General features: G+C 39.5%; 1 protein-coding gene across 1 annotated transcript in view; it reads left to right on the forward strand.

Annotated features, from left to right (window-relative positions):
- The first annotated feature begins 16 nt into the window (after positions 1–16).
- ENKUR (enkurin, TRPC channel interacting protein) overlaps positions 17–18,250 on the forward strand; it is a 38,361-nt gene continuing 20,127 nt past the window's right edge. The window contains exons 1-2 of the mRNA XM_004716100.4: positions 17–96; positions 15,789–15,934. Of these exons, the coding sequence (XP_004716157.1) occupies positions 20–96; positions 15,789–15,934 (223 nt within the window). The 5' untranslated portion in view covers positions 17–19. The remainder of the gene's footprint in view (positions 97–15,788; positions 15,935–18,250) is intronic.

Genomic DNA, 18,250 nt, shown 5'->3' on the forward strand with positions numbered 1-18,250 from the left:
AGGGGGTCATTTGGTGGTCATGGATCCAACGTGCTTTTCTGAGAGCATTTATAACCTCATACCCAGTGACACGAAGGAGCCTCCCCAGCCTCCTAGGTATGTGGGTAAGAAAGACTATCACTTGGAATAATAATTTCAAAGTTAAGTCTAGATGCCATGTGACTTTTTAAAATATTTTGTTTTCACTGAAGTAGCTTTGGATTACAGCTTCTTGTACAAGAGACAGCAAAATCTAATGCCTTGGGCAAATCCCAAGTAACAGGGCATTTGGGTACTAAAAGATGGTCATTATGTAAAATTTAACCTCCTGCTAATCCAAAGTGTGATTGTTTCTTAATGTGTCTGTACATGATGTGGCCAACAAGGTACTGAAAATCTTCATGTTGTCACAAAGAGCAGATCCCAGTGTTCTTACCCCGTGTTGGATACTTGATATTTACATCCAGGAGTTCACTGTTGTGTTTTTAATTGTACTACGCCATGTCTAAAAGGATAGTACCCACATAGTGTTCTGTTATCGTGAAGCAGAAATTCTCATGTGTCCCTGAGATTCAGTCTTTCAATGGTAACATAATGTAGATGGATCGATGGAGGAAAGAGAGGAAATGGATTACTAGAAACACCCATATTATGTCACGGAGTCAAAGATGTACGTAAACCAGATCAGCCCTGTTGCCAGCAAAATTGACTCTGACTCGTGATTGCTTTGACGTGTTCCAGAGGATACGTGTGCTCTGCAGGGTGTACGTGACCAATGTTTCTGCATCGTTCCCTAGACCTTTCTCCTGAGATGCTGGTGAGTGGCCTTGAACCTCCACCATCCGGTTAGTCGCTGAGGGCCTAACCATTGGTACCACCCAAGGGTTTCTGCATCCTCCCTGACAGCCGCCCTGGGTGACAAAGTGGAACTGCCCTCATGGGGGTTTCCAAACTGTACTCTCCAGGAGATTACCAGGTCTTTCTCCGTTGGAGTGACACGGAGCTGCCGCTGGACTGAACTGCCCACCTTTCAGTGAGCAGCCAGGTGCAGATCACTGCACCCCCGGGGCTTCTGTACATAGGTAATGCGTGTGCCATAGAGTGAATTCTGATTCGGCAACCCTGTGGGACAGAGGAGAAGAGTTCAGTGGGGTTTCCTAGGCTGCAGTCTTTTCTCCTGGATTGCCAACTCTGTTCCCCTCTCAGAGTTCCTCGTGGGTTCAAACCAGTGACTTCAGTTAACAGCCAACAATGAACCCCACTGCACCCCCTGGGGCTCCTTTTATAAAACTGCCACCTGTTAACCTTTAAGTCTGTTCCAACATGTAAAGTCTGTAAATCTCAGAAAAGTCACCACATCGTGAGCACTCTTAAGTACTCTCGTGTGCAAACACTTTTTACAACCTTTTTCTGTCGGTTGGGAGGAAAGGAGGTAACTAATGAAGAAAACCTCATTCCTCCAAAGACTTGAAACATGTGCTGCCTCTTTGCTTTCTCCTTTTCCTTATGCGAGTCAGGACCACAATGAAAGAAGGGGGGGACCAAAATAACAATAAGTAGTAGTAATAACAATAAGTAGTAATCAACAAGCTCTGCAGCTGATTGGTTTTGAGATCTTGAACAAATTTTCATTTGTGCCTCGGCCTGTTTTCTTGTCTGTAAAACAAGTTAAGTGGATTAGTTAATACAAGGTCCCTTTCTGATCTACTAGTCATTATTTCCAGTAGAAATTACTTAGTGATGTTTTAGGCTGAGTTCTCTAGAGAAGCTAAACCATTGAAGCTTATGTGCCTGTGTATTTTTATTGAGAAAGTGCTGCGCAGATATAGAAGTGAGCAAATTTCCAGATCATAGTTAGATCTTCGGCTGGAAGGCTGTCCTGACTCACGTAGCTGAAGGGGCTGATGAAGCCAAACATGGTAGGAGGACAACAGGCTTGTGCCTGCAGAGACAAATGACTCCAAGGCCAGCTGCTCAGAGCAGACTGCTGACAACTCCCAGGATCTGCAGGCAAATGGGCTGCCATTGGCTCAAATCCCAAGAAACTGAGGTCAATGAACCAGATGCAGGATTCAGATCCAGCAAAAAGCAAGCCAAGTTTTCCATAGTATTCCCTTATATTGGAAACAGGCCACGCCCCTGAGCAAACCTCCTTTTAATTGATTGGCACAGCAGATCTCTTAATGGGGTTGATTCCCTTGTGTTAGAGCCTCCTGGGGATTACTAGCTCTGAACTGCCAAACAGCTGAGAACCCTGATCCAGCCAGGTTGACAAAAACTTTATCACAGGTATAGAACATCTCATGTTCTACAAAAAGTGGGAAATTCCTTCCATTTTAAGCCTCAGCAAATAACTGATGTCAACCAGGGCAGTGCCTATATTGTATTTCCATTAGCTTCACAATCTCTAGTAGAGATTGGAGAAAGGAAAGTAAAATAAATTATTATACAGTGGCAGGGGTTATGAGTATTCAAATTAACTACTGCTGAATGGACACCGAGCCAATACTATAGAATACATAATACAACTCTTCATTTCTGTAATCCTTTGGTAAAATGTACTTTCTACAGAGTATTGAATATGAATAGCCTGAGATTTTGCTAATTCTGAATTTTGGCATATTAAAAATGTTTTTCTTGTTTGTTTTCAGAAAATTTATTAGAAACCATTTTTATTCATTTGACAAGCGTGACCCCAGCTCCTTTTGTGCATATTACATTGCCCTACTATACCAGTTGTTGGGGATTGGTGGGAGCATGAACCCCTTGGCTTCACGGTGAAGGACTAAGTAGGGAAAAAGACTAACACAAAGATAGCAGTGCCAACAACAACAAAAAACCTACACACATGGCACCAACAACCACAGGAGGTTTATAGTTTAATACTATGGAATACATGCAAACCACTTATTAAAAACCGGAACAATAAAACATTTAAACCATTGTCTCTCAGCACACTAACATGAGTTTATCCTGACCCAATCTTCGTACTACTAAGAGTTAAACATAACAGAGAAATTCATTAAGCTACAAAGCCCATTGGCATCGCAAAGCTTAAATAACCCAATTCCACAGCAGCCTTCTCTTGCAATCCTGGTAAGATGATTACCCAAGTTCCACAAAGGGATAGATGATTCACTGGGGAAACCCACACCTGATTCCCCTGTGATCTCTCAAACCTCAGAGATTATGTGGTCTACTTGGGGAATTGAAGTATAAGCATCAGAAGGTCTACAACAAAGCAGCTTGTTACTGAAGACCCTAATGAGAGGTCCAGATAGTAAATGCTATGAGAACATAGCAATGTGACTGAAGAGATGCATATGTGACTGAAGTGTGGGGATCAAGACTTTTCTGTAGTTGACTTATGAGCTGGGATTTAAACTCTGAAAGGGTTTGATTTAATGGAAGGTCAGGATTCAATGCTCACAGTTTGAGTTACTCAGGATGCATGATGGTTTCTATTATCTTCACCAAATGCCTCTTCTTTCTATGGGGAGCTCTAGTTCTTTAATATCTCTAATTATTCTCTTTCTCTTTTTATTAAAGCAATATGGCTGTATGGTCTGAATAGTTTATGGACCTATTACCTCCTGTCCTGGATGCACCATGTTTTTATTTATGTTCAAATGCATAAGCCGCTCTTAAAAGATGAGGCTTCCTGTTTCGTAAAGGTATGCAGGCGCCGAAACCCAGAGGGGCAGTTCTACCTGTCCTGTAGGGGCACTGTGCGTTAGAACTGAGCTGAAGACGGTGGTGAGGCAGCTGGTCTTGATGACTTTGCAGGCCATATACAGCCACAGGTCCGATGTTCTCCACCTTTGATCTACTGAATTATTTTTGAATTATGAGTATCTCACACAGACTGCTGACCATCCCATCCAGATTTACAAATCTAATAAGTATGTCTCTCTCTACTCCATCTAGCATCAGCAGGGCAAATATTTGGCATTCCATTAAACCACTAGACTACTTCTCTCTAGATAAAAATGGTTCCATTAATCATATTCAGTTGTATTTGTCTGTCTCTTCAGACTTTGCTAGCCTTGAGGTGCATATAACTATGTGTACCACATTTTCCTATCAAATAGCCTTATATTTTTAAAGTAATGTTTGTTTGCCATGACATGAAATTCCAAATGGGTTAAAACAACATTGCTTCTCTATGAACTCACTGAAGATTCTCGCTGTAGCTCTCTTCAGAACTGGGCACATAGAATTCCGCCATGTGCATTTTTGAAAATGGAAGGGTTTCATGCTTTAAGCATCCTCTCCATTTTTCATTGGGATTGACATGATGACAATTTAATTTTTGGGATTCCCATTCTGATTTACTGCCACCCATTTTATTCAATTGTCTTGCTGATTTTCCAGAGACTTACCTGAGTGATTCCTTCCTTGACTATTATGAACCCTTAAAATGCCAAACAAAAAAAGAAAGAAAGAAAGAAAATGGCCAATGGGCCGATGTTAACTCATGGTGACCCTGTAAGACAGGGTAGACTGCTCCTGTGAGCGGCTGGTGGTTCCAAATTGCTGCCTGGGGTAAGCAACCCAACAAATACCCACTCTGCCATCAGGCTCCCTTCCGATGAAAAGAATGTGTAAAACACATACTTTAATAAATACTGTTCCTTTTTGAACAAACAGAAAAACTAATGGCATGATTACTTGCTCCTGAGATACGTAGTTCATCTAATTTGCTGACCAATTTCAGCCAAGATTTCAACTAGAGAAAAGAGTAGCTTCTTAAAATTAACCCAGTTTTAAAGAAAGCCAAGCATATTCAGGTGTTTGGTTTTTTCTTTTTGAAAAATGAAATTGTATGCTAAAATCTCAATTGTTGCAATATATGGTTGCAAAGAGAATTTTGTAATTAGTGTTAGAAACAGTTGTTCATATTTTTTATCTGGCTAAACGGTCTTCCACAGTTGTAACACTTCTCTTCATCTCCCAGGTCATTTTTACCAAACTAATCTTATGCAAGCTTGAATGTATAATCCATGCTATATAAGTATTGTATAATACAAAACCTTGTAAATAATATACTATGTTAGACCAGGCTGACTAGAGAAATAAATTCAGGGTCACTTATATAAGTGTAAGAGACAGCTTTGAATCAAGAAGTAATTATATATCAAGCAAACATCCTAGTCCAGTCCAGACCAAGTCCATAAGTCTGATAATAGTCTATAAATCCCTATTCAGACTCACGCAGCCACATGCAATGATGCAGCATGCAGGAAGGTGCAAAGTCTTGTAGATCCAATGGTGGTGGACGCATCTCTGTGGCTCTGGCTGCCATCAGCATGACTCGAAGTGGCTCATCAAGAGGAAATTGAAGCAAAGAGAGAGGGAGAAGTTCCCAGGACCCTCCTTATGAGAAAGTCACTCCCACAAGGAGATACCATCAGACCGTGACCCACCTGACAGACTAGACTCCACCGCTTCACTCTATGTATCAAGGTGACACAAGATTATGTAACTACTAAGATAGATAGATACATAGATAGATAGACAGACAGACATAATTTTTATCAGGACCTCATGGAATTCACAGTTCCTATTTACCTATTGTTACCAAATTGATTTTGAGTCATACTGACCATATAGGACAGAGTAGAACAGCCCCCTATAGTTTCCTAGACTGTAAATCTTCAGGAAAGCAGAGAGCCTCCTCATTCTCCTGTACAGCGGCTAGTGAATTTGAACCACAGACCTTGCAGTTAGCAGTACAGTGCTTATCCTACAGCACCTACAGTTACAGTTTATACAACAATGAGAACCAAACCCACTTCCATCAAGGCAACTACAACTCATAGCAAAGCTATATATATATATATATATATGGTTTCCAAGGCTTTGGACAAAGATCATCCACACTCACAGTCACGTTGTCTTTAAGATAAAAAACAGAGTAATACAATAAGCTATTTTTATTAGAAAATTCTAATTTTTATATTTTTTACATGTTTTAGGAACCTCATATCATTTAGATACACAAAAACTCATTTGCTTCTCAAACTATCTTCAGAAAAAAGTCCACATTTTGGTGGGGGGGGGGGCTTGGCAAAGTATGACATGATAAATCTACCTTAAGCTAGGAATATTTTCACAACTCCCATTGGAAAAAAATCAGAAGAATATATTTTAATCCTTAAATTATATGAAATTTAAATTTGGTGCCAGTAAACACATTCATGCATATTTGTGAGAAAAAACAACAAAAAAAAACCCACAAAGTAATAGCTGAAGAGAAGCAAAAGCCTTCTGGGTATGGGACTAGAAATTTATTTCCTCCAAGGCTCCTGCAGAGTGGAGACAATAAAGACTTCTCAGCAACACACATTAAGTACGTGGGGACTCATGTGTCTCATAGGGCACAACTAGCCTAATGCCCAAATAGAACTTCACGAATGCTGTTTTGGAGCCGTTAATACGATGTGCTCTGCATAAGCAGTTACCTGATTGTGTAGTTTAAAATCAAGGGTAGTTTTTTCCCCAAAATCTTGATCAACACTTCCCAGGAGAAATATACTGTAAGTCACAAGTGTAATTTAAAATTTCCTAGCAGTAACTTGGAAAAAGTAGAACTACAACATGTAAGATGAATTTAATAATATATATTTTATTTAGCCCAATATACTACAAATAATATGACATCTGCACCTGGTATTACCCACATTTCAATTACTCAATGTCCACAGGTGACTGGTAGCTCCTGTATCAGCATAGATTTAGTTGACTATGATAACTACACGCCCTTCTGACAATCCATTGTATTTCAGCTCATTCTAGCAGCATTCAGATTGAAGGTGTTGGTAGTTAAGTGCAAAATAAGACTTTAAAAACCAGCCATTCCTGGGCTAGAATTGGCATCCCATGGGTCACTGAGTACTTGATATTTTCTTTTTTTTTTTTAGTATTTTTTCTGTCTTTTTTTTTTAAATCGTTTTATTAGGGGCTCATACAACTCATCACAATCCATACATACATCAATTGTGTAAAGTGCATTTGTACATTCATTGCTCTCATCATTCTCAAAACATTTCCTCTCCACTTAAGACCCTGGCATTAGGTCCTCCTTTTTCCCCTCCCTCCCCAGTACCCCCTCCCTCATGAGCCCTTGATAATTTATAAATTATTATTTTGTCATATCTTGCCCTGTCCGACGTCTCCCTTCACCCACTTTTCTGTTCTCCATTCCCCAGGGAGGAGGTCACATATAGTTCCTTGTCATCGGTTCCCTCTTTCCAACCCACTCTCCCTCTACCCTCCCAGTATCGGCCACTCACACCACTGGTCCTGAAGGGATCATCCACCCTGGATTCCCTGTTTCCAATTCCTATCTGTACCAGTGTACATCCTCTGGTCTAGCCAGACCTGCAAGGTAGAATTCAGATCATGATAGTGGGGGCAGGGAGGAAGCATTTAGGAACGAGAGGAAAGTTGTATTTTTCTTCGTTGCTACATTGCACCCTGACTGGTTCATCTCCTCCCCGAGACCCCTCTGCAAGTACTTGACATTTTCATGAGACTGATTTGAAGACTCACTTCTCTCTTTGTAGGCGGGCTTAACGGGGTACTTGGTGCATGTCAATTTCTCTCCAAGCAATAATTTGGAGATATTTCTAGTAGTATGCTCCTCATGTTTTCACACAATGAAAAAAAAGGTACAATAGTTTTGGCCTGAATTTTATTTTTGTTTTTAACCAATTCTCACCTACTAAGGGGAAAAAACAATGCAACCAAGCACTCACAAACTGTCCCAACGTTTAGTTAATATTATTTCTTTAGGTACCTTTGAAGACAAGCTGTTTTCAAAATGTTTATCTAGGGACTTAATAATACTACTTACTATGGTAGTGATTGGTAATAAACTATAATGTTTATAATATACTTACCGAACAAGACAATAACAGTTTTATCTCTAGCCCACATCTAATAGTAAGTAGAAAGAATAGGGCCAATTGCGTAATAAAATAATCTCCTAGATCTTTATAATAAAATAACACCATCCAGAAAAAATAGAGTAAAACGCAGCCATTCTAAAGAAAAAGTTTAATATGTAGTAACAATGATATCTGTAATGATTTAAGTTGCCTCTCAACTTGGATGGGCCAAGATTCTCAATGATTAGGCAGTTTTTAAATAGTTTTGTAGCTAAGTAAGCATGCAGTCTTCCTCTCTGATGAGATCAGATATAATATAATCACTTCCATGAGTTTTGCTGTGAGTAGCCAATCAGTTGAAACAGAGTTTCTTCAGGGGCGTGGCTTACATATATTATTGATGGACCTTCTGGCAAAGCTCTCTGGCTTTTTGCTTGATCTGTATTCTGTATATGTTTCTTCCTTGCCTGGCCCCAGTTCTTTGGGAAATCAGCAACAAGCCATATTGTCTGCTGTTTGGGGATTCATGAACTTTCACTGTCTATGAACCAGCAATCTGACCCGCTGATTTGTACTCCTCAACTCCTGCAGGGACAGAAATCAGGAACAGTCTGTCATAGACTTGGGACTTGCCAGCCTCTTCAACTGTGTGAGTTATTTCCATGAGATAGTTCTCTCCCACTATATGGTGGTGTGCTGGAAGCTATGCCGCTTGAGTTTAAATACCAACGGGGTAGTCCAAGGTTAATAGGATTCAACAGAGTTTCCAGACTAAGAAAAGGCTATGAAGAAGGTGTAGCTTGTCCACTTCAGAGGACTGGCTCATTGAAAACCTATGAAGAGCAGCTGAACATTGTCAGATGTGGTGCATATTAAGATGAGTCCCTTGGGCCTAGCGGCACTCAAAGTATGACTGAGGAAGAGCTGCCTTCTCAAAATGAAGCTGACAATAATGACATGGATGGAGTCATGCTTTCGAGACTTTTACTAGATGATGGGCACCATTTAAAACTAGATGAAACAACTGGTGATACCTAATTGACGGGTTTTTCAATATATGACATATGACTGAGAAGACTGGAACTGGTTAACACTGAAATGGAACTCACAAAGATCGATACTCGAAGCATCAGTATGATGACAAGGACTGATACTGACTTTTGAATTGGGCAGGGATGTAGTTTATTATGTCATGAATGACAGAATGATAGATTTAAGAACTTTGATAAACTCATTGTCAAAAAGGACATTTCAAGATATAGCTTGAAGTACAAATCTGTCTGTGATAGGATAATATCTATACACCTATAGGGAAATCCAATTAATGTAAGTATTACTCAAAATTTCATACCAGCGACTTAAGCTAGAGATAATTTGAATAATCCTACCAACATCTTCAGTCTGAAACCGATCAAGCATGCAATTAAGATCCATTGATAATTATCGGTGATTACAATGTTAAGGTTGGAAACAACAAAGGTTGTTGGAAAATATGCCTTGTCAAATGAAATGAAGCTGTAGGCCACATGAAGAATTTTGTAAGACCAAGGACTTCTTATCAAATGCCTTTTCTCAACAACATAAATGGCGACTCTACATGTGGACTTTGCCAGGTGGAATCCACAGAAATTAAACTGACTACGTTTGTGGAAAACGATGACAGCGAAACTCAGCAGCCACAGCAAGACCAGAGACTGACGGTGGAACAGACATCAGTTGCGCATATGTAAGCTGAAGTTGAAGAAAATTAAAACAAGTCTATGGGAGCAAAAAGATGGCCTTGGCATATGCCACCTGAATTTTGAGAACATTCAAGAATAGATTTGAGTCACTGAATATTAATAACAGTGCAAGACCTGATAAGCTGTAGGATGACATCAAGAATATCATACATGCTGAAGACAAAAGGTCATCACAAGAAAGGAAAGATCAAAATGGATTTCAGGGTTCTCTGAAACTTACTCTTGGTCTTACAGTAGCTAAAGCACGTGAAAGAAATGGTGAAGTCAAAGAGCTGAGCAGAAATTTCAAAGAGTAGCTCAAGAAGACAGAATAAAGCATTGTAATGAAATGAGCAGAGACCTGGGCTTAGAAAACCCAGAGGAAGAACATGCTCTGCATATATTAAGCTTAAAGAATTGAAGAAGAAATTCAAGGCCCAAGTTTCAATCTTGAAAGATTCCAATGTTAAAATATTGACTGGTGCAGGAAATATCAAAAGAAAATGGAATACACAGAGTCACTGTACTAAAAGGAACTAGTGGGCAGACATTCAAACATTCCAAGAAGTAGCACATAATCAAGAACCAATGGTATTAAAGGAAGAAGTTCAAGCTGTACTGGGGGCATCAGTGAAAAGCACGGCCCCAGGGTTGACAATGTCAAGAGAAATGTTTCAACAAGCTGATGAAGCACTCACCCAAGTATGCGAGACAGCTACTCAGCCAACAAATGCAACAGAGCCATATTTGTATCCATTCCAAAGAAAGGGGACCTAAGAGAATGTGGAAATTATTAAATATCAATATCACATGCAAGTAAATTTTTGCTGTAGATAATCCAACAATGGGAAGCTGCCAGAAATTCAAGCTGACAAAAATATTTACATATTTTATTGGTTGTTCAAAGGCTGTGTGATCATAACAAACTATATATAGTATCAATAAGAATGGAAATTTCAAAACTTATTGTACACATGTGTAGCCTGTACATAAATCAAGAGGAAATTGTTTGAACAAAACAAGGGAATACTGCGTGCATCAGGAGCATATCTTTTCATCATATTTATTCAATCTGTATGCTGAGCAAATAATTTGAGAAGCTGACTACCTGAAGAATAATGTAGCATCAGGATTAGAGAAAGGCTGATTAACAATTTGTGATATGCAGATGACAAAACTTTGCTTACTGAAAATGAGGAAGATTTGAAAGACTTAATGATGAAGGTCAAGAATTGCAGCCTTCAGTATGAATGACAATTCATTGTAAAGAACCAAAATTCTTACATCTAGAACAATAGACAACATCATGATAAACAACAAAAAGATTGAAATTGTTGAGGATTTCATTTTGCTTAGATTTGCTCATGCGAACAACAGTAAAGAAATCACGGAGCACACTGCACTGGGTAAATCTGCTGCATGACACTGCTTGAAAACATTGAAGAGCAAGCATGCCATTTTGAAGCCTAAGGCGTGCTTGACCCAAGCCACGGTGTTTGTAATTGCTGTGTATGCACGTGAGAGTTGGATACTGAGTAAGGAAGACTGAGGACGAATTGGTGCACTTGAATTATGGTGCTGGTGAAGAATGTTGAACGTATGAGATCATCCTTGGAAGAAGTATAACCAGAAAAATAATAATAACATAATTTATCAAGGGTTCGTGAGGGTGAGAGGGTGGGGGAGGGAGGGAAAAATGAAGAACTGATACCAAGGACTCAAATAGAAATAAAATGTTTTGAAAAGGATGATGGCAACATAATGTACAAATGTGCTGGACACGATGGATGTATGGATTGTTATAAGAGCTATAAGAGCCCCCAGTAAAATGATTTTTTACAAAAAAGTATAACCAGAATGTTCTTTGGAAGCGAGGATGGCAAGACGTAGTCTTACATACTTTAGACATGTTACCAGGAGAGATCAGTCCATGAAAAAGAACACTATGCTAAGTAAAGTAGGAGGTCAAAAAAAGGGTGGTGGGGGAAGACCTTCAAGGAGATCAACTGACACTGGCTGAAACCACGTTGTTGTTATCAGGGCCATCGAGTTGCCTCCGACCCATAGCATCCCGTGAACAACAGAACAAAGCACTGCACACTCCTGCGCCATTCTCACGATTGTTCCTGCGCTTGAGCCCCATCCAAGGCTTTCCTCTCTCTCACCGCCCCCCATTTGACCAAACATGCTGTCTTACTCCAGTATGTAAGAGACAGTCTTGCCATACTGCCTCTAAGGAGCATTCTAGCCTTCCTTCTTCCAATACAGATTGGTTTGTCCTCTTATCGGTCTAGGGTACTTTCAGTAGTCTCCCCCAGAGCCATAATTCAAATACATCTTCCACTGTCTTCCTTATTCAAAGTCCAACTTTCACATGCATATGATGCAGTGGAGAATCCCATGGCTTGAGTCAGGCACACCTTAGTCCTCAAAGTAACGTCCTTGCTGATCGAGACTCTAAAGAGATCTTGTGCAGCAAATTTACCTAATGCAATATGTTTTTTGATCTCTTCACTGCTGCTTCCATGAGCACGGATTGTGGATCCGAGTAAGACAAAATCCTTGAGAACTTGAACCTTTTCTCCATTTATCATGAAATTGGACCTCTTGACCCACTTATGAGGATTTTGGTCTTCCTTACAATGAATTGGGATCCACACTGAAGGCCACGATCCTTAATCTTCCCTGGCAAGTGCTTCATTTCCTCTTTACTTTCAGCAAGCAAGGCTGTGTCATCTGCATATCACAGGTGGTTCAGCCAACCTCCGATCCTGATGCTGCACTCTTCTTCATGTAACTCAGCTTTCTGTGGTGGCTGCAACAATGGCTCCCACATACCAACAAATGTGGCTGTGAATTGGAACGAACTCAGTGGCATCTAACAACTATGTATATGTACACCATGCACTTGTTTTACTTCTCTAGAGAGAACCCATCCGAAGGAAATGTCACACTGTGTAAATTTTGAACATTAATTTACAACTCATAGGTGAATAGATGCATGTGGTAGTTATATAATCGTTAATTTGAGAGGATTGAGAGTGAAGGGGTGGAGTCTAGCCTGTCAATCAGGTCATAGCCAATGAGACCTGTGTGGGCACAGCCTTCTCCTGAGGATTGAGGGAGCTCCTGTATTCCTTCTTGGAGGTGGGAGACACACTCTCTCTCTGCTCACTCCCTGGGAGACATTGCAACTGACAAGACACCTGGAACTACCATAGTGCCCTGAGCTATAGAAGCCATGAGGAGACCCCTGCCACCACTGAGATGCTTACAATGCCACTGGGTCCACAAGATTTCCCACCACTGGCCTGTGATCTTCCTGCATTCTAAGTCATTGCATGTGTTTTGTGAGTCTAAAAAGGAATTTATACATTGGTATCAGACATATGGGCTAATATCGGACTTATGGACTTGATCTGGACTGGGCTGGGATGTTTTCTCAATATTCAATTGCTCTTGTATATAAAGCTCTTTCTTATACACATATGAATGTCTATGAATTTGTTTCTCTAGTCTACCTGGAATAACAATGCATTAAAAAGCCAAACTTATTCTGGGAAGTTAATTTCGGAAATTGAGGGAACCAAGATTTTTACTTACGTATTATTTTTGTCCTTAATTTGGGAAAAAATTACAGCTATCATTCATAAGTAGAATGTTTATCTTGCTGATTTCTATAACAGATGAGTAAACATTCAGCTCACCAAAAGGTAATATAGAATTGAATCATAAGCTTTCAAATAAAAGAGAGGTGGGAGCATTTACAAGGCATACAAAGAAGCAACAAAGTACAAAGTACAACCAAGTGACTATCCATTGATGAAAAACAAACTCAGAAGACAGATGGGACGATTTAACAAGAGGAAAACAGCTCTTTGAAATACTTTCTGCGTGTTCAAATGGGCAAAGTAGAGCATGAGAACCAAAGGGGGGAAAATGGAAGAGGAAAAAATATACACCCTATTTCGTCACACTGGATGCTGAGCAAATACTCCGAGAGGCTGGAGTATATGAAGACTGTGGCATCAGGATTGGAGGAAGGCTCATTAACAAGCTGCGATATGCAGATGATGATGAGTCCTATTTTGTGGGAAGTGAGGAGGCCTTGATGAAGATAAAGGGTTGCAGCCTTCAGTATGGGTTACAATCAACGTCCATGGAAGCAGCTGTCAAGAAATCAAATGATGTTATTGTATTGGGCAAATCTCTGCAAAACAGCTCTTTAAATTATTCAAAAGCATAACGTGTCACTTTGAAGACTCAGAATACTACTTACTCAAGCCACTGTATTTTCAATTGATTAAAATGCATCTGAAAGACAGTCAATGAATAAGAAAAACTGAAGAAGATTTGATGCCTTTGAATTATAGTGTTAGCGAAGAAGTAGCAATCTGTCTTGGAAAACATACAACCAGAGTGGTCCTTAGATGAGAGGTTAGGAAGACTTCATCTTGCAAACTTTAGACACGTTCCAATTACTGGCAAAGGACATCATGCTTGTTAGACTAGCGGCTCAATATTAAACGGAGGGCCTTCCATAAGATGGGTCAATAGGCTGAGGCAGTGGGCTCAAACATTGCAGCAATTGTGAGGATGGTGCAGGACTGGGTAGCATTGTGCTCTGTTGTACATAGGGTTACTCAAAATTGGACCTGACTTGACAGTACCTAAGAACATCAACAACAAGAATCACAATGCTCTGTGGCCTTGACCACACACGTAGAAGGGAAACATAGCACAGCACTAGGGTAAAAGTGGAAGGGGGTAAATCAAAGTGTTGTTTAGTAAGACTCTTATACCATAGGTGAAGGTGTTGCTGGAAGGCAAAATTGATATTAGATATTTGTACTGTAAACCTTAAAATGCCCATAAAGTCAAAAGAAAATCAAGGCAAGATTAAAGAGGAAAGATGAACAATAGACTATGTAGAAAACAATAGTAAAGTGGCAAATTTAAACACAAACTAAAACTCATATTCAATATGATGGCCTAAATATACCAAATGAAAGAGACTGAGAGATTGTTGGAATGGTTCAACATTCTGTGCTTTATATAAGAGAACTTCTTTTAAAAATATACAGTAAAAAGTCTAATAATGGAAAAAAATATACTACCATGGAACCACAAATCAACAAAAATGTGAAAATTGTCATAATGATATCTGATGGAATAGATTTTAGAGTGCAGAATATAAAAAGGGATAATAATATTTTGTATAATGCTAAAGGGGTCAGTTTTCCAAGAAGATATAATAAACCTAAATGGTACTTACCTAGAAACAAAAGTGCAAAAGATATGAAGCAAAACCTAAAATAAATAAATAAGGCCACAATCTCTTTCAATAATTAATAGAACAAGTAGTAAGAAAAATCAATATATATAACACTAGAAACACACTATCAACCAATTGGCCAACAGTATAGAATAAATTTTCTTTTCAAGTGTATACAGAACATTTACCAAAATAGGCTAAATTTGTTCCATAAACCAAGCATCAGAATTGAAATGGATTGAAATCACACTAAGTCCTTCCTCTTACCACCACAGAGATCACTTAGAAACAAATTATGAAAACACCTGGTAAATCCTCAAATATTTGGAAACTAAGCAATGTTTCTAAATAGACTTCTAAGTTAAGGAAGATAGAAAGAAAGTAAAAGGGTTTGAGCTGAATTGAAATAATGGAATATGAAAATTGGTGCAAGTCAGCTAAAGTAGAGCTTAGAAGGAATTTTTTTAGCTTTAAAGTAAATCAGAAAAATATAAAAGTTTTAAATCAATGAACTCAGCAAGCATCTTATGAAACAAAAAAGAAATGCAAATTAAACCCAAAGTAAGGACAAGAAATAATATGCATCAGAGCAGAAATCAATGAAATGAAATGTAAACATTAGAGAAAATCAATGAACACCTGGTGCTCTGATAAGATCAATAAAATTAATAAACTCCAAACTGATGTGCTAAGAAAAAGGGAAGCAAGGAGGGAGGGAGGGGAGAAGAGAAGAGAAGAGAAAGATGTTAAATTAAGAAAATACTGTGAACAACTTTCTTCATAGTGCTTTCTCAGGGCAGAGCATCTATTGAGATTGCATACGCTGATGACCAAGAATCAAATAATTATACTCTTTGTTAAACTGGAATCCTGTGTACTAGGAAGATAATTGCTAAAACTTTATGCTTTTTTAAATGTTAGGTACACGTCCATTTTTAAGACATCCGTGAAAGATGACGTGCAAAAAGTTAAAGCTGCAATGAAAACTATGGGACCAGCAAAAGTTGAACTGCCTTCTCCAACGGATTTCCTAAAGAAGCGTTCCAAGGAAAAGTCTCTACCACCCAGTAAGTGTTGTCACTGTGTCTACGTAGTGGTCACGTAACAAGCAAGCTAGCTACAGTGATATTGCTATTCAATGTTCCAGGTGATAACTGTCTGGCCTCATATGAAGCAGTTAGCGTGGCTTTGAGAATGTGGATTTAGACTTGTTCCCCCATCTCTTTTGATAACACCCTCACCCTTTGCCTTGGGCTATAGGCTGGTAGAGAGGCCAGCGAGATGAAAGGGCGCCATAGGAAGACATGGTTTCATTTTTGTCAAAATGTACACCCTGGTTGGCTCTGAGAAGTTGCATTATTTCTTTGAAGCCAACAGATTTAGGGAAAAGCCAACTTCTTTTTCTTAACTTTGGACTGTAAACTGAGTGAAGGCTTCCAGGGCAAACCATCAGCTCAATAATTCATTTTGTTTCATATCATTCATCACAAACCTTTCAGTATGGCGGCTCTTATCCCACTTCCTTCCTATTACTTTCTACTTGTTTCTTCTTCTTAACCTTTCAATGCGCCATCTCTTATCCCACTTCCTATTACGTTCTACTTCTATTCCTTCTTCTTTCCCAATCCTTCAGAACGTTGTCCTTGGGGAAATGCTTCTCTTTGATCTAACATTGCTCACAATTGTTCCTATGCTTGAGCCCATTGTTGCAGGCACCTGTCAATCCATCTCATCAAGAATCGTGCTCTTCTTTGCTGCCCCACTCCTGTACGAAGCATGATGTCCTTCTCCAGGGTGCTGGTCTCTCCTAAGAACACGCCCAATGTATATGAGACAGGCTGCCATCCCTGCTTCTAAGGAGCATACCAGCAGTGCTGCTTTCAAGCGCAATCTGTCTGTTCTTTTGGCAGTTCTTTCAGTATTCTGTGCCTGCACCGTAATGCAAATGCTGCGACTCTTCTTCCGGCTTCCTCATCCAGTGTCCAACTTTCACTTGCATAGGAAGCAACTGAAAATACAATGACCTGGGTCAGACACACCTTAGTCCTCAAAGTAACATCCTCATTTCTTTAATGCTTTTTTTTTAATGACATTTATTTATTTATGGGGGGCTCTTACACCTCTTTTTCTTTTCTTTTAAAAATTATTTTATTGGGGGCTCGTACAACTCTTATCACAATCCATCCATTGTGTCAGGCACGTTTGTACATTTGTTGCCATCATCATTCTCAAAACACTTTCTTTCTACTTGAGCCCTTGGTATCAGCTCCTCATTTTCTACCCTCCCTCACCGCCCTCCTCCCTCATGAACCCTTGATAATTTATGAATTATTATTATTTTACCGTATTTTACACGGTCTTATGTCTCCCTTCACCCACTTTTCTGTTGTCCGTTCCCCTGGGAAGGGGTTATATGTAGATCTTGTGATCAGTTCCCTTTTAATCCCCCACCTTTCCCTTCCCCTCCTGGTATTGCTACTCTCATTATTGGTCCTGAGGGGTTTATCTGTCCTGATTCCCTATTGTGGGGTTTGGCATGAAACAAAGAAAATATGAAGGTTATTTCTAAATCCAAGAGACAAAGTAAAATAAGAGCAACACTGGCTGTAGTTTCAGGTTGAAAGGGATCATGACATTTTGCTGAACTAAGAAACACTATGTCTTTCTTTTCTAGAGATGATCTTATTGGGGCACTTACAACTCATAACAATCCACACATCAATTGTATCAAGCATATTTGTACATATGTTGCCATCATTCTTTGCTAGATATTTATTTTCGATTGAGCCCTTGGTATCAATTCCTCTTTTTTCCCTCCCCCCACCACCCATGTGACCCCTTGATAAATTATAAAATATTATTTTCTTTTTTTTCCTCTATTTTTTAATTGTTTTATTAGGGGCTCATACAACTCATCACAATCCATGCAATACATACATCAATTGTATAAAATACAATTGTACATCCATTGCCCTCATCATTCTCAAAACATTTTCTCTCCACTTAAGCCCCCTCCATTAGGTCCTCATTTTTCCCCTCGCTCCCTGCTCCCCCCTCCCTCATGAGCCCTTGATAATTTAAAAATTATTATTTTGTCATATTTTGCCCTGTCTAACGTCTCCCTTCACCCACTTTTCGGATGTCCGTCCCCCAGGGAGGAGGTCACATATAGTTCCTTGTAATCGGTTCCCTCTTTCCAAACCACTCTCCCTCAACTCTCCCAGTATCATCACTCACAGCACTGGTCCTGTAGGGATCATCCACCCTGCATTCCCTGTGTTTCCAGTTCCTATCTCTACCTGTGCACATCCTCTGGTCTAGCCAGACTTGCTAGGCAGAATTCAAGTCATGATAGTGGGGGCGGGGAGGAAGCATTTAGGAAC

This window comes from Echinops telfairi, unplaced genomic scaffold (assembly GCF_000313985.2).
Source record: "Echinops telfairi isolate 266 unplaced genomic scaffold, ASM31398v2 ScPeMD7_7461;HRSCAF=8499, whole genome shotgun sequence".
In the NCBI taxonomy this organism is placed as follows: Eukaryota; Metazoa; Chordata; class Mammalia; order Afrosoricida; family Tenrecidae; genus Echinops; species Echinops telfairi.